The sequence below is a fragment of the Mastomys coucha genome, unplaced genomic scaffold (assembly GCF_008632895.1).
Source record: "Mastomys coucha isolate ucsf_1 unplaced genomic scaffold, UCSF_Mcou_1 pScaffold1, whole genome shotgun sequence".
Classification (NCBI taxonomy): Eukaryota; Metazoa; Chordata; class Mammalia; order Rodentia; family Muridae; genus Mastomys; species Mastomys coucha.
In genome coordinates, this window is record NW_022196891.1 from 24,280,055 (window position 1) to 24,303,950 (window position 23,896).

A 23,896-nucleotide genomic window follows, 5' to 3' on the forward strand; every position below is an offset into this window, starting at 1 on the left:
ACCATCTCCAAAACCCAACCCGCAGAAACCACAGAGCTTTAAAACCATACGCCCCATCTGGACGGAAGCCCTAGAGAGTCATGACCTCTAATTATTAACTTCATATTGTTTGACAAGTAACTTAATAAGAACGATATCTGCAGGGTGATGCCACTGGCCTGTAATCCCAGCACTTCCCAGGGGAAAGCAAGAGGACTGTAAATTCAAGGTCATTCTCGGCTTCAAGAGTGACTACAAAGCCAGCCTGGGACACATGGCACATTGTTTTAAAATAACCCATACCTCTTGAATGGCTTTAGGTTTAAAGTTAACGTTTTAAAGGCGCATGCCCCCCAACATCTACTAGCGATTTAAAAACAAAAAACAAAAAACCCACATTAGACACTGTTAGATCACTGTTAGAATTAGCGTTATTTCTTTCCTAGCTAACTCCAACCAGAGCCGACCTCCGGAGGGTAGCCATTCGTGGGCACAAGGGTCGAAACAGCTAAGAAAATACACCCATAAACATGTAAGAAAATGGAGGCTACAGCATGAAGCCGAGACTTAGAAAAGCCTTTCCTGACTTCAACGCACCCGCAAACTCACAGACCGCAAAATAAAACGTTTAGTTGAGAGATAACGACCAAGCCCGGTTGGGCAGCCGCGTGAGCTCTTCCCTGCTCGCCCCGCCCCTTCTCCTTAGCCCCTTCATGCAGACCCAGCATGCACCGCGCCGACCTTTTCTTTTCCAGTGACCCCCTACTTTACGGCGCCTCCCAATGACAAGCGGCGCGGAGCATTGTGGTCCCGCGGGCCAAGAAAGAGAGAAGAGGAGGGAGGCCGGAAAGAGAAAGGAAAAGACCAGTGCGAGCCGGGGGGCGGGTCCCTGCGCGTGCGCATGGGTAGCAGCAGACCCGGAAAAGGCGTGGCCCGCCCTACGGAGAGCGCATTGGGGCGGGGCCTCGATGGCTTGGCGCGGAGTCCCCGAGGCGGGCGGGGAGGGGGCGGGCTAAGGGTGCGGGCGGAGGAGGAAGTGTCATGGCGTCGGGCCGTGGAGCTTCTTCTCGCTGGTTCTTTACTCGGGAACAGCTGGAGAACACGCCGAGCCGCCGCTGCGGAGTGGAAGCGGATGAAGAGCTGTCGCATCGCCAGCAGGCGGCCAACCTCATCCAGGACATGGGGCAACGTCTCAATGTGTATCCTTTTTCTAGTTGCGGCCCTGCGTCCCACACGCCCCGGTCGCGCTCGCCGGGTGACCGGGCCTAGTGTCCCGGGAACATGGCGCCGCTCCCTCTGCCGTCTTTTGATCTCGGGAAAGATACCCTGAAAGCTAGGGGCCCGAGCTGTCGCGGCGAGCCCGAGAAAGCGGAGATGTGCGGGGGAAGGCGGGCCGGGAGCCCGCGTTGTGTAACCTGTGTCTGGAAGCGCGTGATTAATGGAAATAGGCATAGCAGTGCTTCCCTGGCGAGAGAGGAATCCGGGATGAGCAAAGCCAAGGGGCGGCCCCTTCCACTTCTTCGGAAGTCAGAAAAGGCCTTGAGACGTAGAGAGGTCCCAGATGTTCCACGGAAAGTGCTACCTTGCCGGCTCCGAGGGCGGCTCTGTTGCGTCGTGGGAACGCACGGAGATGTTTCATGTTCTTTGGGTGTGTGGCGCGCGCCTTTCGAGTACTTTATTTCTACTGTACTAAGCTGTAGCCATTGCAAATCATCTCTGGGCTCTCTCTACGTAGTGTATTAGAATAATTTGGCATCCAGACTGATTTCTCCCCGCAGACTTTCTACATCCATTCAGGTTGAGGATTGGATTTTGAGTAAACGGAAAGGGGGTTTTCCATTCAAGTTGATTTAGTTTTTGGAAATATTTTGCTCAGATTATTTTCTAAACGTTGCATCCCAGCTCTCAGCTTACAATAAACACTGCGATTGTTTATATGCACAGGTTTTATATGCACCATTCTTTCACCAAATTCAACAGAAATGTAAGTACTGTTTTATTGTTTTAGTCGCCGAATGTTCAAATGAATAGGTAATGTAGAAAAAAGTTAGTTGATCGTTGTTTTTACTATTAAATTGAGTGTTCTGCGTTTACCATAAGTGTGAGTTATGAAATAAACGTTTTGCCTCAAATGTAGAGGTGTGTGTGTGTGAGAGAGAATTTTACTAATTAAACTGTAAAGCATAATGTCAGCCCTTTGTTATTGGATTTGTTTGGGGGGCTGTGTAGGTCTGGCTGTCCTGGTCCTAAATATGTAGACCAGGCTGGCCTTGAACTAAAAAAGAGATACCTACTTCTGTCTCCCCAGTTCTTGGGATTGAAAAATGTGCCACCTAGCCTGGTGGAGAAAAATTTCAGTAATCACAACAGGATTGGTCAAGTCTAGTCCTTGGGGAGGATACATTTAATTGTATAGGATTTATTGTTTCAAATGGTATGAATTGAGTCTCGAGTAGTTACATTGCATTGAAGTCATACTTTGAAAAGGCAGGTGTTTAGAGGAATCCTGCAGTGGAGTTAATTACAGTGTGAAGAAGTTATCAAAGGAGGCCAAGCATTGCATTACTTGTCTCCTTATGTTTTCTGGCTACACCAGTGTCAGTACACCGAGCTCCCCAATCAAATGTTCTGTTAGTTTTGGTTGCTTTAAGCCCGTCAGATAGTCTTGTACTGGTCTTGAATATAACATGTACATCTTGACAGCTAGGTAGTTATTTTAATAAATAAGTTAGTCTGTTTACTTTGAGACTATATCACCGCGCAATGCTAGGTGGCCTCAACTTCTTGCCTGCCTCAGCCCTTCTGAGTGCTGGTGTGTGGCCACCATACGTGACTTCTAACCATTTTAAAGCTATCAAAGTTATGGGTCGATGTCTGCTCTTTTCTGAATAGCATGTAATGCATTCTCTAGTCCCCATTCTTGTGAGTATTATTTATAAATGTTTAGCCCCCTTAATTTCTCGCCTCCTTATAATTTGCCTTTTATTAGAATTTTGATAGTGTTATTCTGAAAGGCACATGTAGAACTAGGCCACGTAAGGACTTAACGTTCTTTGTGGATAGTTTGTGGAGTTTAGGTTCACAATTGGTAAGGAAACAGTTTTAGAAAAGTTTCTTACATTTTTGCTTTTGAAGTGGCAGAAATTTTATGATTTAGATTAATTCCAGCTTTAAGTTTAGTTGATCCTAAGTCTAACCTGGTTTATCAAATTTGCAAATTGTTTTTGTCTGTGACGGTGATTTTTTTTTTTATTATTGAGTGTGGGCTTTTGCGGTCCCTTTTCTGTTCTCTTTTAATCTGTTTTGAGTCTTGCTCTTTCCGGATTATTTTGTATCACTCTTAGGTCAATAGTGATAATGTAGAGAAGAAAAGAACTTTCCGTTAATGCTTATGCTAGGAGAACTGAGTTTTTACTTCAGTTCTCTAAAAGTAGCAGTGAATTAGTGAGCAGTAAGTAAACTTGGCTTTTTCAGAGTAGCCTGGATAATGCTGGTAGAAACCAAGTCAAAATCATTGTGGAAATTCTTTATAGAGCTGTAGTTGTCCTATTTTTGTGAATGGGTTTGCTTTTCTATTTTCAGTATAAGATCTGGCCACAGGCCTTGCTTTTTGAGCCCTTCCTTTATTTGTTTTTGTGGCCTGGTTTGTTTGCTTTAAGCAAACATCCTTCTCAATGGTAGAATCTGTCTCTTCAAATTTGCCTAGCTAGTCCAGGACCCCTGCGTTCTTGCTTCCACCCCGTACAGTTGTCTGATAGTTCTTACTACCTTCCGTGTGAAGGGGCGCTTGAACATGTAGTCTTTTCTAGCAGGATTACTGAAATATCTGTTTGGGGAAACAGCATCATCCCTCTTTCATGGCCTGTTTTTGCAGCTTGAAAGCGGTGTTAGATACTTGTATCAGTAGCATAGACTCAGTAGTCCTTTCACACACATGATCCTTCAGTGATGGGCTCAGATTGAACATCAGTCAATGTTTGAATTCATATTTTCCTGCGTTCTTGAGAATAGTTTTTCTCAGAAGGTTATAGTCAGGTGTCATTTGATAAATTAAACCCAACAGAATAAGAAGCTGAGATGCTAGAACAAACTGTGAGATCTTAAACTGTCATGCATCCATGATGCTAAGGTATCATACCTTCAGCATTCGGTGCTTCGTTTTAGTGTCTCAGATTGACAGATTTAAAAGTAAAGAAGCATTTCTGTGCGTATTTATTTAAGAGGTGGGGTCAATCTTAGCCTGTGTCTGTCACCAAGTAACTGTTTTTCAGTTGTCAGTTTTCTTGGAGAGTCCAGTCATTCTAAGACATAAGTGACTGTATATAGCTTCAGAATAAAACTATCTTTAGGACTGGTAAATAAAGAATATCTTTCTTGGATCAAGCTTAAGAGAAGTCTAGTGAGCTGGTGAGATGGCTTAGCAGGTAAAAGTGCCTACCGCCAAGCCTGATAGCCTGAATTTGATCTGTGGGACACACACAGTAGAAGAGTCTCAATCAATCTCTCTCTCTCCATCTCTCCACCTCCTTTCCCCCATCTCTCTCAAACACAAAAATAAATGTAAATGCATGCTTTTAAGAAAAAGAGGCCATGAGTTTGAGGGTTGATGGTGGTAGATGGGAGGTAGTGGAGGGAGAAAGGGGAAGAAAGAATTATAAACTCAAAAAAAGAAAAAAGAAAAAATGCTTTTTTTCTTTTCTTGCTTTGTTTAGGTTTTTGGGACAGGGTTTCTCTATGTAGCCCTGGCTATCCAGAAACCCACTATTTAGGCCAGACTAGCTTAGAACTCATAGAGATCTGTCTACCCATGCATCCCAAATTCTGGGACTAAAGGTGTGTGCCACCATACCTGCCATTTATTTTTATGTGCATTCTCTGTGAGGGTGTCAGATTACCTAGAACTGAAATTGACAGTTGTGAGCCGCCATGGGTGCTGGGAATTGACCCAGGTCCTAGGGAAGAGCAGTCAGCGCTCTTAACCACTGAGCTATCTCTCCAGCCCCATAGTGTGTTTCTTAGAACTATTACTGCCTTTCTAGAGCTCCTGCAGTCAGACCTACCTGTAATATGCAACCTTTAAGGCATTATAGTTCTTCCTGTATGAGCACCCAAGAGAACATTACTGAGTTAGGTGGGGTAAGTACTTAGAACCAGTAATCTTCAGGGTTGAATGTTTTGACTTATGAGACTACCTCAGTTTCATAGTTTATTCATATATACCATTTACACATGTTCATTTGCTCTCCAGCTACACAAATCTGCTTGTGCTTTTGTATTTGGGGCCCTACACTCACACTAGCCTTGAACCCTTGATGGTCGTCCTAAACCCACAGTCCTCCTACCTCAGTCTCCTGTTATGCTATAATTGTGTTTTTACTTTCTTGCGTACAATAGTGGCTTCATTTTTAATGAGTTCACTGGAGGTGTGAAGACAAGAGTCTTCCCACACTCGCTCCCTCCTCGTTGGTTTGGAAGAAGACTGGCTTTCTTCAGGGAGCGCTGCTTTTCCTTCTCTCCAGTCCTCTGTTGGGTTATAAGAGTGGGGTGTTTTATTTGGGACTTTCCTCGCTGTTACGTCACTAGTATCTGGAGAGGTTCTCACAGAGGAGGTTCTCAGCCTTTGACTGTCGTGGCTCACGGGTCTAGTGACTGTGTCATCTTCCATTTTCTTGATAAATACACTTTCCACATAGATGCACTTAAAACAGGTGTTTTTAACTTCCTAATGCCTGAGATCCTTTACTACATACAGTTCCTCATGTTGTGGTCCCCTCCCCCCAACAATAAAGTTTATTTTTATTGCTACTTCATAACTAATTTTGCTACTGGTGTGGATTGCAATGTAAATATCTGTTTCTGAATGGTCCTAGGGAGCCCCTGTGAAAGAGTCATTGGACCCCCAAAAGGCTTGTGACCCACGGGTGGAGAACCGCTGATTGAAAGTAGTTCAGTATTGTAGGCGTGTGGTAAATGAAACAGTAGAGTAGGATTAAGATAAGTCTTCCCTGTCTTATAGTACCAGCTGCTAACCATTTGAGGGCCTCCTTTCTGGAATATTTTTGGCATGTATAAGCGTGCTCATGTGTGTCTTGCATTACAGAAGTTTCCCTTTTCCCCATAGTTCTTATATGTAGCACACAGCATTAACATGGGAACACAGATTTGGATTTTAATTCCTAGATAAGGTGTGGTATAGTTACTTTTTGCAGTAGTAAGGATTCAGCCCAGGGCCTAAACATACACTAGACGTGTTTTCTACAACTGGGCTACCTCCAAAGCAAGGAGGTATTAATTTGTAAAGTGGCATCAGAAGGCATAGTGTACAGTGAATGAATCAATCTTTCTCAGTCAGAGTCAATTTTGTCCTCCAGGAGACCTTTGTTGTTGCTGGAGGTGAGTGGGTGTGGGGATATTACTGGTCTTGAGTTCATAGAAGCTAGGAATGCTTTTCAACTGTCGAAAAGCACAAAGGACTGCAGCTCAGCTGTTCCTCCCCTGCTGGGGGAGATTTCACCAGTCCTAAGATTGAGGAACTCTGGATTAACCTAAAAAATTTCGTGAAGGACAGCAGATGACAATTAAAGTTCTGTTATCTCTACTAAAGTAATTGCAGATTCAGCTCATTTCTTAAAATAAATGCCTTTTTCTCCAAGGACCTTAATAAAACTTATGTACATGATTTCTGTTTTTAAATAAAGGGCTCTGGGGACAGTTTTGGTATTTCTAAAATTTTAAGTTTAAATTTAGTGTTAACACTAAACACTGCCTTCGAGTGAACTACTAATCTGTTACTTAGTTGGAGCTTGCTCTACATTTCTCAGATCTTGTTAGTAAGGCATTCTTTCTTTGTCTTTTTATTGTAAACTTGTTAATTTGTAAATTTTGTTATTGGTTTAATTTTGTTTTCATTATTTCCTGCAGTTAAGGTTATTTGATGATTTCGTGGGAGAGGAGGAGGTGGTGGTTGAGTCAGGGCCTCTGTAGCCCCCAGTTGTTTTGTAACTCCTCTGTAGACCAGACTGGCCTCAGAGATCCACCTGCCTCTGCTGGGATTTGTACCCCACACATCCAGCCTAAAGAGTGACTTCTTTAAATTCTTAGATTTCTTGTTGTATGCTCTGAAACTCTCATTTGATATGGGTATCCTCATTCTCTATTTTCATGCAAAAAAGATAGGAATTATGAAGGTTAAATTCCTTTTTTGAAGTCACACAGCTACATTGACAAAAACAAGTCTAACTCAGACAGGACTTCCGTCTCTGTGCTACTGGGGCCTCTTTGTATTTCTGGAATTTCCCACTAAAAGCACTGTGTGAAAGAAAGGCAATTGTTGGGGAAGGGTGATTCCTTTGCTACCTCCACCAATATCAGCAGCTGGCTCCTTGGGGCTGTATCCTGACTAATATAGTTAGGGTTTAGGGGAAAGCATCTTCCACCTTGACAAGCCTCACCCGGGCTGCCTGTGCCTGTGGATGCTCAAGGCTGGTGGCCTCTGTTGTGCCTTTTCTTCTGTGATTCTAGCTGTCCCTATATGCTGTCAGACTTCACAGGAGTCAGAGCAGTGTGTGTATAGATGTGTCTCATTGCTTAGGTAGTTTTCTCTTGAAGAAGCTGACTGACTCATTTAATAAATGAGGGTCTGGACTCGTTTTTATTGATGTGTTTTTCTCTAGACAGCTAGTAAGGTGTTCATAACCTAGTGATTGTATGGTAACATCTCTGGATCCTTATGGTCCTTCCTCATCCCATCTAGCTTACGTTCTTTTGTGTTCTTACCATTCTTAGGTATTCATTAGTTTGGAAGTGTGCTAGTTACTTTCCCATTGTGACCACAGTAGCTGACAGAAACAACTGAAGGAAGGGAAGATCTCATCCACAGAAGTAGAGCAGGCCAGTTTACAGGAGCCAGAGCTGCTGGAAGACTGTGTACATTGTTTTGAGCTGGGAAGCAAGAAAGCTTGGCAAGAACCATAGTGTGTCTCTGTCTAGCCTTCCCAGTTGTACCAGTGTGACCTCCTTCCACTTGCTAAAGGGTCTGTAACTGCCCAAAGCACCAAAGGAACATTCAGTATTCACACTGTGACAGGAAACGGGTTGTAATTTGAATTTTGTGATAAAATCTGAATAGGTGTTTTGTGCATATTGATGTGAATGCATTGCAGCTATTACCTTATTCATCTCCAGAGCCTTGCTTCATTCCCTCAGGTTGAAAGGCTGCCACTAGCAGCTTCGTGGGCCTGTGGCAACCTTCATTCTGTTTTCTCTTTGGTTGGGGGATTGTGTGTTGTGTTGTTTGTTTAAAACTGGAGCTTCCCCCTTTCTCCTATCTCATTGCCCATGTCTGCTGCTTACTCTAACAAAAGGAAGTACACAACAGTTCATTCTTTTTGTCCAGCTTTTTTCCACTTAGCATAATGCTTATTGAGTTCATGTCTTAGCATATGTCAGAACTTCCCTTTTAAGCCTGAATAATGTCCTCTTACATGTTTTCATCTATCAGTGGGTACTTGAGTTGTTGCTGCCTCTCACCTACGAGGGTCACAAGCAGTCATTCAAGACTTTGCTTTAAATCCTTCTGAATAGTGCTAAAAGTACAATTGCTGAGTCATCTAAACTATTTTCATATACGGAGAGGAGGCTGGTGGTTTGGGATTTTGTTGTTGTTTTCTAAATGATTTGTTTTTATTTTATGTACATTGGTGTTTTGCCTGTATGCATGTCTGTGTGAGTGTGTCAGAGCCCCTGGAACTGGAGCTATAGAGAGACAGTTGTGAGCTACCATGTGGGTGCTCGGAATTGAACCCTGGTCCTCTGAAAGAGCAGACAGTGCTATTAACCACTGAGCCATCTTTCCAGCTTGTTTGGTTTTTGTTCTAGGTTGTGTTTTGTTTTTAAGCAAGGTCTCACTACATAGCCAATACTTGCCTGACACTAACTGCAGCCCAGGCAAGCTTTTCCAGTGCTTCTGCCTCAGCCTCTGCTTTGAGTTTTTGAGTGGCCTCCCACATCACTTTGTACAGCAGCTGTGCTGTTTGCATCTTCATGATCAAGTTATAGGGTTTCCAGTTTCCACGTCCTTGTCTACACTGCACCTGTCATTCTGCCGTGTGAGTGTTGCCATCTAGCTGTTTTGAGTGACATTTGCTTGAGCTTAGCATCTTTCCATGTGCTTGTTGGACACTTACGAGTATTATTTGGAGAACTGTTTCTTCTGGTTTTCTGTCAGGCTTTTAATTTAATTGTTGGGTTTTATGATTGCTCTGGATGTTGGTTTCTATTGGGTGTGTGCTTTGCTGTTTTCTGTGGCTTTTGCTATTTTGAGCAGGGTCTTAATATAGAACCCTGACTGTCTGAGAACTCACTGTCTAGACCAGTCTAGCCTCAAATTTAAGAGATCCACCTGTCCCCAAATGTTGGGATTTAAAGACACCATGAGTATAGTGGCATGTGACACCATGCTAGGCTGTCTTTTTTAATTTTTGGTGCACAGAAGTTATCATTGCAAAATTCAGTGTTCTAAAACGTTTCTTGTTTTCATCCAAAAATTTATAGTTGTAGTTCCTAAGCTTATTAAATGTTGTACAATATAAGGTATGATTCCAAGTTAATTCTTTACCAAGTAGATGTCTTGCACCATTTACTGATTTTTTTTTTTTTTAAGTAGTTCTTTTCAGTGTGATTTGTGTTGGCATAGCTTTCCAAGTTTATAGGAAGCTAAGCACCCTGGTCACTCACTGTTGTGAGTTTATAGTGGCTGTATAGGAACTAATAAGCACCCTGATTACTCATTGTTCTGAGGCTCAGCTTTCCTGCCCTTTAGTGAGAATGTGCTGCCAAGTGATTTCACAGAGCTTTTTCTTTCTGTTGGCTCTTCCTTCATTGTTGTCTTCTTCCTCTCTTGGCCTTCCCAGACAGTTGTGCCTTGCTCCCAGAGGTTTCCTGGGTGTAGATTTCTGGGAGGGCATGAGGGTCAGTCTCAAAGCTATGGGGCTCTTTATTCACCAGCAAGACCCTGCCTTTCCAGTAAACACCTGTCAGCTCTGTTGAGGTGTTCCTGTAATCAGACCTGTCTGTCACACATACCCTCCTTTGGTTTCTTGCTACACAAATGCCCAGCATTGTGTCTTGCAGAGCAAACGTGTTCTGCATTTGTATTTGGGGTTTTCCCAGCATGCCTTGTTGTGCGCATTGGTTATAAGTATAGGACCTCTCTTTGGTTTTGCTAGTTTATTGTTATTCTGTGGGGCTTGGTAGAATTTTCAAGTCAAGAAAGGATTTTTGTTGATTCCTTTAATAATATCCCCAAGACCATGATAATTCTACTCAGCACTACAATAGGCTATCCTTTACATTTATTTAAATGATATTAATCCTTTAGGAATGTGGAACGTTGGTGTGCAAGAGTCCTTTTGACAGTGGGTCCCCTGTCTAGTGTGGCTCACCCTCAGCCTACCTTCCGACTAGTAGGTTTGTAGTCATGCTCTGCTATGCCTGGCTAATTTTAACTTTAGCAGATTGGGTCACTTGAAGTTTGTTCTGTCACACAGGGCTGATCCATCTGGAGAATCGCTTATTAATAAGTATTACAAGTTATATCACAGCTTAATTGATTTCCTCAAAGTGATTCTAAAAACAACTCTTAAGATACTTCCTTCAAAGCCTTGTGTCTTTAAAATAGATAGGGTTCTCTTATCTGCCTAATCACAGGAGTGCCTGGATTTCAGACATGTGTAGGGTTTCCTTTTTTCTTTTATGTACATTGGTGTTTTGCCTGCATGTATGTCTGTGTAATAGTGACAGATATTGGAGTTACAGACGGTTGTGAGCATCCAGGTGGGTGCTGGGAATTGAACCTGGGTCCTCTGGAAGAGCAGAGAATGCTGTTAACCACTGAGCATCTATCTCCTCAGCCCCCGAGATGTGTTTTACACCATGTTTTCATGGTGGCTTAAGGCATTTGTCCTAGAATTAAGTTATTCCTGTTGGAGCTGGGGGACAGTGCTAGAGATTGAACCCAGGACCTCGTGAATTCAAAACAGCTGTTCTGCTGAGCAGCACCCCAGCTAAAAACTGATTCTTAACTCTGTTTTGTATAAAATAGCTATAGCAGAGTACTTGAGACCGGATAGTTTATAATGTACAGAAATAATAGGCTCACAGATCTGCAGGCTTGGTAGCCTTAAATGAAGACTCTAACTTCTAGCGAGGGTCCTAGTGTCTTGTGAAGAAGAGCGCAAAGCCTGTTTCCCTCTGTATACTGACTTTCAAGGCAGCTTTAGAACAAGAGTTAGATTGATAATGGCTTATAAGTGATTAAAGTAGTTTCCTAAGTGAAAACCCAGTTATTGCATCATCTTCTACATGTGTACCATGTTTTAGAGGATGGGGGTGACTTGGGGAACTAACAACTCATATATGGAGGCATTAACCTGATTTTTACACTTAAGGTTCAGATTGTAAAGCTGATACAGTATGGCCATGTTTAGAGAGGAATTTGTAGCTTTCTCTGAAGGCTGTGGCATTATTACTTGTTCATTGTTATGTTTTAAATATGAAGTCATTGTGTAGAGTGTATGCTAATAGTAAAGATATATAAAGCTGGTCACTTGCGCTTAGTAACAGTGCATTATTCGTTTACATGACATCAGGACCAATCAGTGTTTTACAAATTGAGTTCATACCAATGTAACAAGCAATGATGGAATCTGCCACTTTCTTCGTAAATACGGAAGACATAAACAGTGCTGTCCCCTAAGGGACATGTATCCTAGTGGGAGAGAAGAAATCTACCTAGAGCGTATCTTAGAGTCTGATGGGAAACAGCTAGGAGCAAGTAGTTTGAGCTGTTTTTACTGGTGAGTGTTTGCTGCATCTTCCTGGATGGAAGCAGAGAAGTCATGATAGGCGCTAAGCAGAAGTGGTGTAGAAGAAGTGTAGTAATTGCACTAGGAAGCTGATTTGTAATGAATCTTAATTTCAGAACTTCAGAATGACATAATTCCTGCTAAGCACAATTTTGTTTTAATAGGCCTGTATTTTATCTTGTTGAGATAGTAACACCTAAATTGAGATACAGTGTTGCTATAAAATGCTGAATTTTAGAGCTCTAATATGGCAGAAATATAAGTATATTACATTTAACACATTTTATACTAGTTTTAGTTTATTTCAATAAAGTACATCTGAATTAATTTTACTTTTAAGAGATTTCCAAGTTTTTGTAGTTTGTGGCTGAGTTTTTCTGGTCTGCTTTAGGCTACAGATACTGGTATATCAGTCAAAAAAAAAACTATTGGGGCCCAGCTATAGTAATTTGCCAAATTTAAAACTAAAAACTCCTTTAGAAGTTTTTAAATGGGATTATTGCTTTCTGCTTAAATCTGAAAATAGTGAAAACTGATGACAGTTCATGCTTAAAAACACTTTGGGGGCTGAGATAGGGGCAGGGAAAAGAACTTGTGATCATTTGGGGGCAGTCATTAAATGTTCAAGAATTCAGAGAGCCTGCCTTTCTCCAGAGTGCCATTAGTGTTTATTTTCTTGAAGAGAGCTGTTGAAGAGATCTGTTATTTTGTGTTAGCTGCTTTTGTGTTTCCTTAATTTTTTTAAGGTTTATTGATTTATTTTATGTGTGTGAGTACACTGCAGCTGTACAGGTCACGTGAGCCATCATGTGGCTGCTGGGAATTGAACTCAGGATGGCCCCGCTCGCTCTGGCCTAATGCACTGTAGCTGTCTTCAGACAGCACCAGAAGAGGGCATTAGATCTCAATACCGGTGGTTGTGAGCCACCACGTGGTTGCTGGGATCCAAATTCAAGACCTTCAGAAGAGCAGTGAGTGCTCTTACCCACTGAGCCATGCCAGCCCATGTTTCCTTATTTTTAATGACAAAGTCTTACTGTGTATCTCTGGCTGCCCTGGAACTCACAAGGTATGCTGGAACTAAAGGCATGTACTGCCACACCCAGCTAACCTTAGTTGCTTTTAAAAATATCTTAGTTGAGAGATGATTTGCAGACCATAGACTTCATCCATTTAGAGCTCATAATTCAACTACTATCACAACACTCCAATTTACAGTATTTTCCCACTCTAAAGAAACTTTGGCCTGTAGCAAGCAAGTTCACCAATGCCTTCCCCTTTTACAGGTTTAATAAGTCCTGAAGTTAACTTGTCTCCATAAATTTGCATGTTTTTATACTAATGGAATTATTAATGATAAGATCTTGAACATAGCATAATTTTTAAAGATATGTGGTGCTGCACGTTGATGTCATTCCTTCCCACTGTGGAATCTTTCTTGTCATGTGCCTGCACCACTTGAACATCTGGTGCTTCTGCTGATCATCCTTAGGAGCAGAGCTGCATTCACATGAAGTTTTTGTGGAAGCTCAGGCGTGTGTGTTCGTTTTAGACTTCGATGCTTTAGATGGCTTTTTGAAGCACATTTGAACTAATTGTCAAGCTGTTTTCTAAAAAGTAGTCAACATTATTTTATCTTCCCATAAATACTGTTTGAGAGTTCCAGTAGTCCCGCATTGCGTGTGTGTCTGTGTTTGTGTGTGTGTGTGTATGTGTGTCTGTGTAGTTTTATATAAACAGTCTGTGTTGTGATTTTTCACTTTCTTGACAATATTTGTAACATAAATACCCTGTTTATTATTTTTGGTTTGTTCTGTGCTTGTGATAATGCCACATTGGTGTTAAACTGGAGAAAGCCTTTGCCTAATCTAGGATCATTAATAGTTGGGTTGTTTTTTTTTTTAAGAATGTATTTTGCTAGTTAAAACAAAATATTTATTTGCTGCAGGGTTTCATATGTCCATACTCCTTTTGAATTCACTATGTAATCAATCAAAGGTAACCATGAACCCTTGGTCCTCTTGCCTTACCTCCCAAGTGCTGGGACTAGAGACATGGACTACCATATCTGGCTTTTATGGCTGCTATATTATATAAGAATGTTACAGATTGAGCTCTTGATTTAGACCTTTGACACTTTCAGTTAATGATTGTTTACAGTGTAAAGTAGGCGTTTTCCTACTTTTATACATGTGAATATTCACAGTTGTCCCAGTACAGTGTGTTATGCCTGCTCTTATTATCTCCATAAACTTTGAGGTATTCTACACAAGGGTGGTAAAGTCTCTCCACTTCTGAGAACGTTGTACTCTAGTGAGGCTCAGCCAGAATCTCAGCGTGTATATGTGTTATGAGTACTAATGCAGCCTTACAGTAAGTAGGCTTGGAATTCATAGAGTGTGAGGTCCCCCCCCCTTTATTGTTTTTCTTGGTCTTTAAGTTCCATATGAATTTTAGAGTCAGCTAGCAGTTAGGCTTGTGGAGTCCTTGCTGTTGTATCGTAGTATACCACTAGAAGTGTGTCCTTAAGTAAGGCTTGTGTAGAATCCTTGAAAGCCTGTGCATTAAAACTTTTATGCATAGCATAGTGTCCGAGCATTTTGTTGTTGTTTTAAGATTTATTTACTTTGTGTATGAGTGTTTTTGTCTGTATATATGTATATACAGCACAATTGTCTGGAGGCCACAAGAGAGCATCAGGTCCGCTGTGTGACAGACTACTATACACTACTGTGTGGATTCTGGGAATTGCAGCCAGGCCCCTGGAAGGGCACCCAGTGTTCTTACAGTGCTGAGCCATCTCTCCATCTCCAGTCTTTGTGGTTTTCCTCCCTAACTGTGGACTTCTCCAGCTTTTCCTAAAGTGTACACATCCCCATAAGTACTTCCCAGTGTTTAGCTGTGATTAGAGCTAGGTGAGTATTTAGTAATGAAGCCACCTTAAAAGACACTTAAAAATTAGTCTCAGTTGAGGGTAGCCAAGATGTATATAGGGCAGTTAGTTAAAAGGACAGGAGAAGTGTCTCCCCACTCTGGGAGCATAAAAATACAGCACAGTCAGTTGGAGTGAGCCTGCTAGTTTCTCAGCCAGCATGGACACATAGGCTCTTTGGGACTTTTTTCTCAGTCAGCCCATTTATTTAATTAGGGCAGTCATGCTCATCAAGACTATTAAATCGTCAGGCAGTGGTGGCGCACGTCTTTAATCCCAGCACTTGGGAGGCGGAGGCAGGCGGATTTCTCAGTTCGAGGTCATCCTGGTCTACGGAGTTAGTTCCAGGACAGCTAGGGCTACACAGAGAAACCCTGTCTCGGGGAAAGAAAAAAAAAAGACTATTAAATCAATGAGAACCAAATAGAGTCATTTGAAACTTAACTGAACTGATTGCATCCATCTTCAACAACTTAGTAATTAATTACCCCACCCTTCTATTAATTCAGTTGACTTTGCTTCCAACCATCAGGGTTGAAGCCAGCATTGGAGAGAAGAAGGTCAACAGTAAGAGGGTGTCATGGCAAAGAGGGGAGAGTGGCCAGAAATGGGCAGGAGGAGAGCATATGGAGAAAGGAGTCAGAGTAAGAGGTAGGAGTGAAAACAAAGAAAGGAATAGTCCAGGGGGAGAGAAGAATATAAGTGTGAATCATTGAAGTGAGGTCGAATGCCATGATTTCAGTGCTTAAATATTCTTAGGTCTACAACAAAACCTTTGAAGGAAGAAATGCACAAGAGAGGACATTTTAAACAAGCTTTTAAAATTTAAGACCAGAACTAACAATGCACCACTGTTTGATTTCCCATAGTAATATCTCTGTCCTCTTCCTATGGAGTACCATCCAAAATGCCATGCATGTATTAGTTGGTTGTATTTTTACCACAGCTATGTAAACAGGTGTTGTTTCCTGGATCACAGAATAATTTGCCTGTGCTACTTAGATAATAGTACAGTGAAACAGTCTGGCTACTTGGCTACGGTTGGCCTCTTCATTACTTCTGCTCTCATCACCAGCATTTGTGTGTTAGATTTCTGCAAAAATTTGTCTTAATTTGAGAATGTAACATTCAAAACAGTGAGAGGAGCTGGATGTGTGACGGTGCACGGTCCTTCCCTAATCCCAGGCCTTAGAAGGCAGAAGCAGGCACATCTCTGAGTTTAAGGCCAGCCTGGTCTACTTGAATTCCAGGACAGCCAAAACTACATAGTGAAACCCTGTCTTGAATGAATGAACGAATGAATGAATGGTCAACTTTCCTCTACTTTCCTTTAGCTGAAGTAGTTTGAGAAGGTCTTTTGAACCAGATTTTAGAACACTGAAGTAGTGCATGTGCCTCTCCCCAGTGAACTGAATCTGTTTCTGTTTTGTCACAGAAACCAAACTATCTGTACTTTTCTAATAATGGTATTAGTTCTTTGGCTTTATATCATGCTTACATGTGCCAGAAAATGCCAGCAGCTTTCAAACTCAGCTTTGAATATAACAGAGCTGCTAGTAATGCTTTGCCCAAACCCTCAGGAATTCTTTTAAGGTGATCAGAAAAGACAGTCTCCATACAGAATGCAGTAGTACCTGGTATAATCAAAGTCAGCCTTGAACTTAAAGCTCAGATGGGTTTGTTTGGAGCCCTAATGGAGTAAGATGTTTGTAGGCTGTTAGAGGTACGAGGTGGAGTTAGTGGGTTTCCAGGAACTGAGCAGGAAGAGTGCTGGACTTAGTGCTGGACTTAGTGCTGGACTTAGTGCTGGACTGCAGAAGACAAGATTGAAGCCGTTTGTGGGGACCAGGACTCCCATGAGAGAGAAAGAGTGTGGGTAACCCAACCAGGAGTCTCCCAGTGATTGCTGCCTAACTCCTTGTATGCTTCTTGTTTTAAAAGTAAGGTAACACTTGGGAATCCAATTGAAACTGCCTTACCTTCTAAGGAGAAAAGTTATGTAATTTGAACATTGTAATTTTTTATTTTTAATATTGAGACTTGCTATTGCTAGGAATTGTTAGCTGAGAAATTTGATAGAGACTTCAATAAATGCCTTTGGGACAAGTAGGAGAACTATAGTTAAGTAAATTTAAGTCTGCCTTTTTTTTATTTGAGTCTCTTGTTTTCCTCTTGAGAGTGTTAGTAGTTGAAGGCTAGATTAACAAGTTGTTCACCTTCTAGACTGTGAGCAAGATGATAAATGAAGGGTTGTGGGGAAGTACTTACTTTTGTTTTGTTGAAGACTTCTTGAATTTCTCCCATAGTTGATGGCTCTCAGATTTCCAGAGTGGCATCTGGAGTGCTTGGAATTTGATATTGGTGCCTTTGGGTATCATTAGCCACTAGCAAACACTAAACATCAGCTACTCAGTGATAGATAGTGGGAATTCACATGAATGATTCAGTCTGCTCTCTAACTGATTGCAGACTTGATTTACTTGAGGCATTCTTGATCATTTGAAATTCTTTAACATTACCATCGTAACATTTTTTTCTGGCTGATAATGAGTATTAATTCAGCTTTCTGTTACTGTAAAAAGGTTTAGGATTTATGTTCCTGCTGCCATTGCTTTGGGATTCTGACAAAGGAAATAAATCCAAAGTACAGCAAACTACTCATCAATTGGAAGGAAAAGGCCAGAGTCCCCTTGGGGACTTCCTCCAGTGACCTAAAAATTTGTTGTGCTACCTAGGCCTTTAGAACATGAACCTTTGAGAGATATTGAACATTCAAACTGTGTTCGATGTGGTAGTACACCCCTGGAATCCCTTCACTAAGAAGGTGGGGGGTATCTCTTGAATTAGAGGCTAGCTGAGATACATAGTGAGATGTCTCAAAAGTTCTACTATAGAAAGAGAATTTCTCAAAATATTTCTATTCTACTTACTCTCATGCAAATGAAGTTAAACTGGAAAAGTTTCCTTCAGATCCGTAGTCCAATGAGGATTTTCACTACTCTCAGATATCTTCTCCTAAAGGCATAAATCTGTTAATGATAGAGTGTGTGCCTCTTTCCTCCCCTTCCCTATGACGTCATTTCTGTGTCGTGAATGACCCTCCAATAACAGAGCAGTTGTTTGTTTGCCTTTTGAACAATAGGTCCCTGCACCGTAGCATTTATGCCATGGGCGGGCCAATCTGGGCCTCCCTCAACCCGTGGCAGGAACCAGGTCCTAGTCAGGTAAGACAAGGCATTGGCGAAGAAATGACAAACAGACATAGCACGAGGGAGTGCAGATTCTGAAGGCAATGTGTACAAAGTAGAAATCAGGCTTATATGGTATACAGAGAACAGGGCAAACTACAGAAGTCACATAAGCAGGAGATGGTTACATCAAGGTCATTCTTCGGACTGGGTTGTCCTGGTAGCCCCAAGATAAACTCTCAGGGTCTGTCTGAGGCAAGTAGCTGAAGGTCGTATTCTAGCATTCCTTGGCTTTAACATAAGTAATTAGTGATGGGAGCCCTACAACTTCTAACTTCTCACTGGCAATAAAACAGTTTTTCTTTTTGTGAGACTGCTCTGATAAAAAGTGCCTAACTGCTATCTCTAACTCTTGAGACACCCTGTCTGGTAAGACAGCTTCATAGTAAAAATTCCAAGCTAATTACAGCTAGGAAATCTATTATAATTATTGAAACACTGTGGAGGCCAGGAAATAATGTTCAATCACAGTGTTGCTATAACAAAATATTTCTTAGGGCACCTTTATGCCTGAATAAAGAAAGCATGCAGATCTCTCCAACAGACTTAGCAGAGATCAATCTGGAACACGTCTAAGTTAGGAGATGCCAGCAACTGACTGAAATACCCAGGAGACAAACTCCCTTTGGAGTCATAATGCCTCTTGTCCATGATCAGGTTTTTTTTTTTTTTTTTTTTTTTTAGATTTGTTTATTATATGTAAGTACACTGTAGCTGTCAGACACACCAGAAGAGGGCGTCAGATCTCATTATGGGTGGTTGTGAGCCACCATGTAGTTGCTGGGATTTGAACTCATGACCATCCGAAGAGCAGTCGGTGCTCTTCCCCGTTGAGCCATCTCACCAGCCCGCATGATCAGGTTTTAACCCTGATACTCTAGACCTACTGGGGTAGACGAGTGAGTGCAGCACATTTAGAAATCACAATTTTAAATGCAGGAATTTTGTGTGTATGTGTGTGTTTAAACTTTTGTTTTTCTAAATGTTCTCTGTATGAATGTTTTATGTGCATGTATGCCTGTGTGGCAGTATGCATAACTGGTACCCTCGGGTTAGAAGGTGGCATCAGAACTGGAGTAACAAATGGTTGTGGGCCATGGTGTGGGTGTTGGGGATTGAACCTGAATATTCTACAAGAATAACCAGTGACTCCCAGTGACTCATCTCCAGCTCCTTTGTGCAGATTCTTAAACATTTGAAGTTATAGTTTGTTTCATTTCTGAGTCAATATTTACTTGGTTTACTATTGACTCCAGCAGTAGATAATTGTTGAAATCCGGTGTCTCTTTCATAGACAATGTATGTGTAATTAGTGCTGTTCGTACTTAATACCCCAAGAACTTACCTTACTATATTTAGAGAGAGATGTGATTTTCCAGACATCCTCTTAGAAAAGGTTCTAGTCTCCTAGTCTTTATTTCTCCTGGATTTTTTTGTTTGTTTATTTGTTTGTTTAGCTGCTTTTATTATTGTAGTGGAGTAGTGAAGATTCTAGGTAGCCTGTCCATTTTCATAATTCTCTTTGTGTTGTGCAGTCTTTTACTTCTCCATAAATAACATGACTCTTAAGACAGGCAGAGTTTGTTAGAGTAGTAAGTACTCAGAAGTAATGGCTGAGCTGAAAGCAGAGGCAGTGTGCTCTGCTTGGCTGGTGTCTTAACACTTTTTTAAAGCTATGGCATCACTTTATTATTTTTTTCCTTTGTCTCCACTGTGTACACACTAATACTAAAGTTTTCTTATTTAACCAAGATCATTTTTTTTTCTTTCTCTCGCTGTTATATTTGCAAAATAAATACTTTGAATATTGGCTGGCCCTGTGGTACTGAGTCAGGAGAACTTCTTAACGTCAGTGTTGATAAAGTTGATACACCGTGTGCCCCACTGCTAGAGTATGCTGGGGGTGGGGGTGGGGGATGAATTAGATCGGTGCTGGGGATAGACAGTTCATTGGCAAAGCATGTATTTAAACATGTGCAAATCTCTGGTTCTATCCCCAGCACCAAAAAATTAGGAAAGCTTTTTTTACATCAGTCTTCATGCTATAATGATATATTCCTTCTTTTACCTTCCCCATCCCAAGGTGTAGAGACTTTTCCCAAAATGTATTCCTTCTAAATGACCGATTTTTAAAAATCTCTCCTACAGATAATATCACCTACTGCATTGTTTCTGGCTGCAAAAGTGGAAGAACAGGCTCGAAAGCTTGAACATGTTATCAAAGTAGCACACGCTTGTCTTCATCCCCTAGAGCCTCTGCTGGACACTAAATGTGATGTATGTAAACACAGGGGGTTTTCATTTTCTTTCCCAATTTGAAACCAAAAGCTGTCTGACAGGAATGCTCCGTGTATAGTTTGAATTTGTATGTCATCCCAAACTGGAAAAGATTTTGAATCATTCTACTTTGATTGACAGTTATTTTGAAATATTTTCGAATTCGCTGACTTACCCCAGAGTGCACCTGCAGTGGGAAGGATGGGCCTTCCGACCTGAGCTGTATGTAGGGAGGTGTGCTCACGTCTTAAGATGTGCTTAAGTTGAAACTCTTAGCACAGGAAGGAAGAGAGACTGTGGTTCACTCTCCTAAGTTCTGTGACATTCTGAGATGAGGGCTACAAGTGAGGGCTTTTGCACTTATTTTTAGCAATATAGGTAAGTCATTTAATTGGAAATTTTTACCCACTTAGTGACTATCACGTTATTTGATTTATGTCAAGTTTAAAGTCCTAAGTTTAGGCTCTGATAGAAGATTGATACATTCAACATTGATGCTGGTTTTTTTAATGAACAAAATATCAGTGTGTACATTAAATAATAAAAAATGGTTCTCATAGTTCCTGTTAATAAAATAAACTTATTTATTCTAGTATTCATGCTAGTCTTTTAAAAATCAGCTCAGTGACAATAAAGGTGATTTCACTTTCTGGACTGTGTTGTTAGAACAATAGCATATGTGTACATGCATTTAGAGCAGATATACCAGGGTCTAGCTCTACGTGTAGTCTAGGCTAACCTCAAACTCAGTCTTTCTGCCTCTGCCTGCCAAGGATATAGGCACCATACCCAGCTTATATGTGAGGTATTGCTTCCTTCTCACCTGGGTCAGTTGTTAGAGTCCTGAGACTGCAGTGGCAGGACATCTTCTGTGTGCTTTCTTCTGAGAACTTTGTGAAAGTTTCCCGAATTTTAGGGGAAACATACTGTGATACTTGAGGTCTCTATGGTGAATGGATGGTATTGATCTAAAGGTTTAAGATTTGCCTTTTCTAGGGAATTTAATTCCAAAAGTAACTCATAGACATGAGTTGCTAAGTTTTCTCTTAAAAGGCAAGTTTGATTTAAGTGTTCTTCCATGGCTTGGTGCTCCTGTACCTGGTATCTAGAAGCAGCAGTGCCTATGAACTTGTCCTGTGTAGACTGTGGCTCCTTATTCAGCTAAGTCACCCTGTTTCCTATTACTGTTTTATTTGTTCCTTTGCCTTGTTTACATCTGTATTTAAAAGTGGTTCCATTTAGACGTATCCCAGGAGCAACAGTGCTCCATCTATTGCCTCAGTTTCTTTTCCTCATATTTGTCTTAGAAACAGCCATAATTTTCTATCTTTATAGTATATATATTTGAGACAGGGTCTCTCCAAATAGTCCCAGTTGTACTGGATCTCTCTCTGTAGACCAGGCTGGCCTCAAACTCATAGAGATCTGCCTGCCTCTGCCTCCTGAGTGCTGGGATTAAAGGTGTATGCCATCACGCCAACTCTCTTTGCCTCTTATTTGTAAGCAACTGTTGTTCTGTAGTCTGTGAGGTCTAACAGTCCAGAACTCTCTTTAGTGTTGTATTTATTCTAAACATCTAATACCATTTTTATCTGGCAGGCTTATCTTCAGCAGACCCAAGAACTGGTTTTACTTGAAACCATAATGCTACAAACACTGGGTATGTGTGCTTATATCATTTTGTGTTCACTAATGCAGTATCCTAAACAAAAATTTCTAGAATAGCTTCTTACTGAAAGTTTTTTGAAACTACTTTGGAATGAAATAGTACTGCTTGTTCTTTCTAAGTAGCCCTTTTTCCGAAATTTCTTTTGGCATAGCTTAGTTGTGTGGTGCCCATGGCTTCAGTGTCGCAGGTTTCACGGTGGCAGCTCTGCTTCATCGTGATTGCACAGTGATGTACAATAGTTCTTATACAGAGGTAGTGGTGTGTACACAGAATTTCTGCAGTCCTTGTTATTCAAACATGATGTTGTAATTATTTGAGTGAACTTTGATAATAAGCAAACTAGTTAAGAATGCTAGACTTATCTAAAGTTAAGTGACCTTAGAGAAGAGCCTAGCAAGTCAAGGTCAAATAAATACAAGCTCCAAGGAGATCAGAATTTAAATCTACAGGTTTCTGATCACCTCTGTAAACTTGAGACAGTTTCCTTACCAGTTACACTTCCATCTTGCACATGTGGAATAAAGACTGCTTTATATAGCAAAATTTTCTTTGTAGTTCAATTATTCCATTCTATTCAAATGTTGAATAGAAGTATAAATACGCCAGGCAGTGGTGGCACACACCTTTAATCCCATTACTTGTGAGGCAGAGGCAGTCGGATTTCTGTGTTCGAGGCCAGCCTGGTCTACAGAGTGAGTTCCAGGACAGCCAAGGCTACACAGAAAAACCCTGTCTCGGGAAAAAAACAAAAACAAAAAAACAAAAATATTTAAATACAAGCAGGAATGGTGGTGCATGCCTTTATTCCTAGCACTCGGGAGGCAAAAACAGACGGCTCTCTTGAGTTTGAGGGTAGCCAGGTCTGCATAGTGACCCTGTCTCAGAAAAACAGACACACACACACACACAGCTACAAGTGCTGGCAAGTTTTTATTATAAAGGTAGTTTATTTAAAACACATGTATTAAGTTTTATTAAAGGCACAAAATGAAAGTATATTGCTTCTGAGTCCACCTATTTGTCATTATTGTCTTAATTACAACATTTACATGAATTTATGAAAACTTACAGACATTGAAGAGTAATATGTTACATTATAAAACATAAATTTATCATTATGGTATGAAGGCATTACATAGGAGGAGCTGTAGATGGCAGTCAGGTAGAACCGTCTGTTTCTGTGCTCTGGAGGCTGTGTTCTGTCCCTAGACAACTGACAGTAATAGTCAGTGGGTAATATGTATGCTTTATGACACACTATTACACATGGAGAATGAATGCCTAATATTTAAGTATACATAAAAAAAAATCTCTTTAGTTGAAATGTTACTTTGCTAGTTAATCACGGGAGAGATATAAATAAAATACACCTTTATAAACTCCAATGGTTCATCTGTTAGACTTTTACTTGGCATTCTAAAAATACTAGATAATAAAATGTGAGAGCTGATTGGATAGTCATTGAAAGCTTCCCAACACTTCCTTGGGTGTTTGAAGATGTTTAGAAACCATGTGTAGCGTCGCTCGCTGTGCATATGACTCATTAGGAGATGGAGCTGCAGCCCTTTGATTTCACAGTACAGTTAAGACAATAGTAGTCATTAAACTTTGGTGCTGCTGTTGGCAGCAGGTATGTTTATGAAAAATACATTTTCTCATCTTCTGAAGCAAAGATTTTTTTTTTTAATGTTAAAGAGATAATACATAAACTTTAGCCATGGTAATAATTATTTGATGATTTGAACATAAGCCCAGGTGAATTAAAATTCTAAATTTTAGATCAAGTTATCCTTGTTTAAATAATTGTCTGTTTTCCTGTTGAGAAATAAGAAAGTAGTTACTGTTTATTCTGGAGGGTAACACATAGGTCAGCAATAAAAAGCTTTAGTGTTGGCTTTGGAGCTCTCTCACTCCTGATGAGCATAGA

The 23,896-nt window shown here is 40.9% G+C and overlaps 1 protein-coding gene across 3 annotated transcripts in view; it reads left to right on the forward strand.

The window, feature by feature from the left end:
• The first annotated feature begins 947 nt into the window (after window positions 1–947).
• The window catches only part of Ccnt2 (cyclin T2), a 34,748-nt gene continuing 11,799 nt past the window's right edge, over window positions 948–23,896 (forward strand). The window contains exons 1-4 of one of the 3 annotated variants that reach the window (XR_004121843.1): window positions 948–1,178; window positions 1,882–1,963; window positions 20,172–20,300; window positions 21,900–21,960. Coding sequence is in view for 2 of the 3 variants with exons in the window: in XM_031381026.1 (XP_031236886.1) it covers window positions 1,021–1,178; window positions 1,882–1,963; window positions 20,172–20,300; window positions 21,900–21,960 (430 nt within the window). In the remaining variant the exon portion in view is untranslated. The remainder of the gene's footprint in view (window positions 1,179–1,881; window positions 1,964–20,171; window positions 20,301–21,899; window positions 21,961–23,896) is intronic. The other 2 variants (XM_031381026.1, XM_031381032.1) reach the window with 2 other exon arrangements.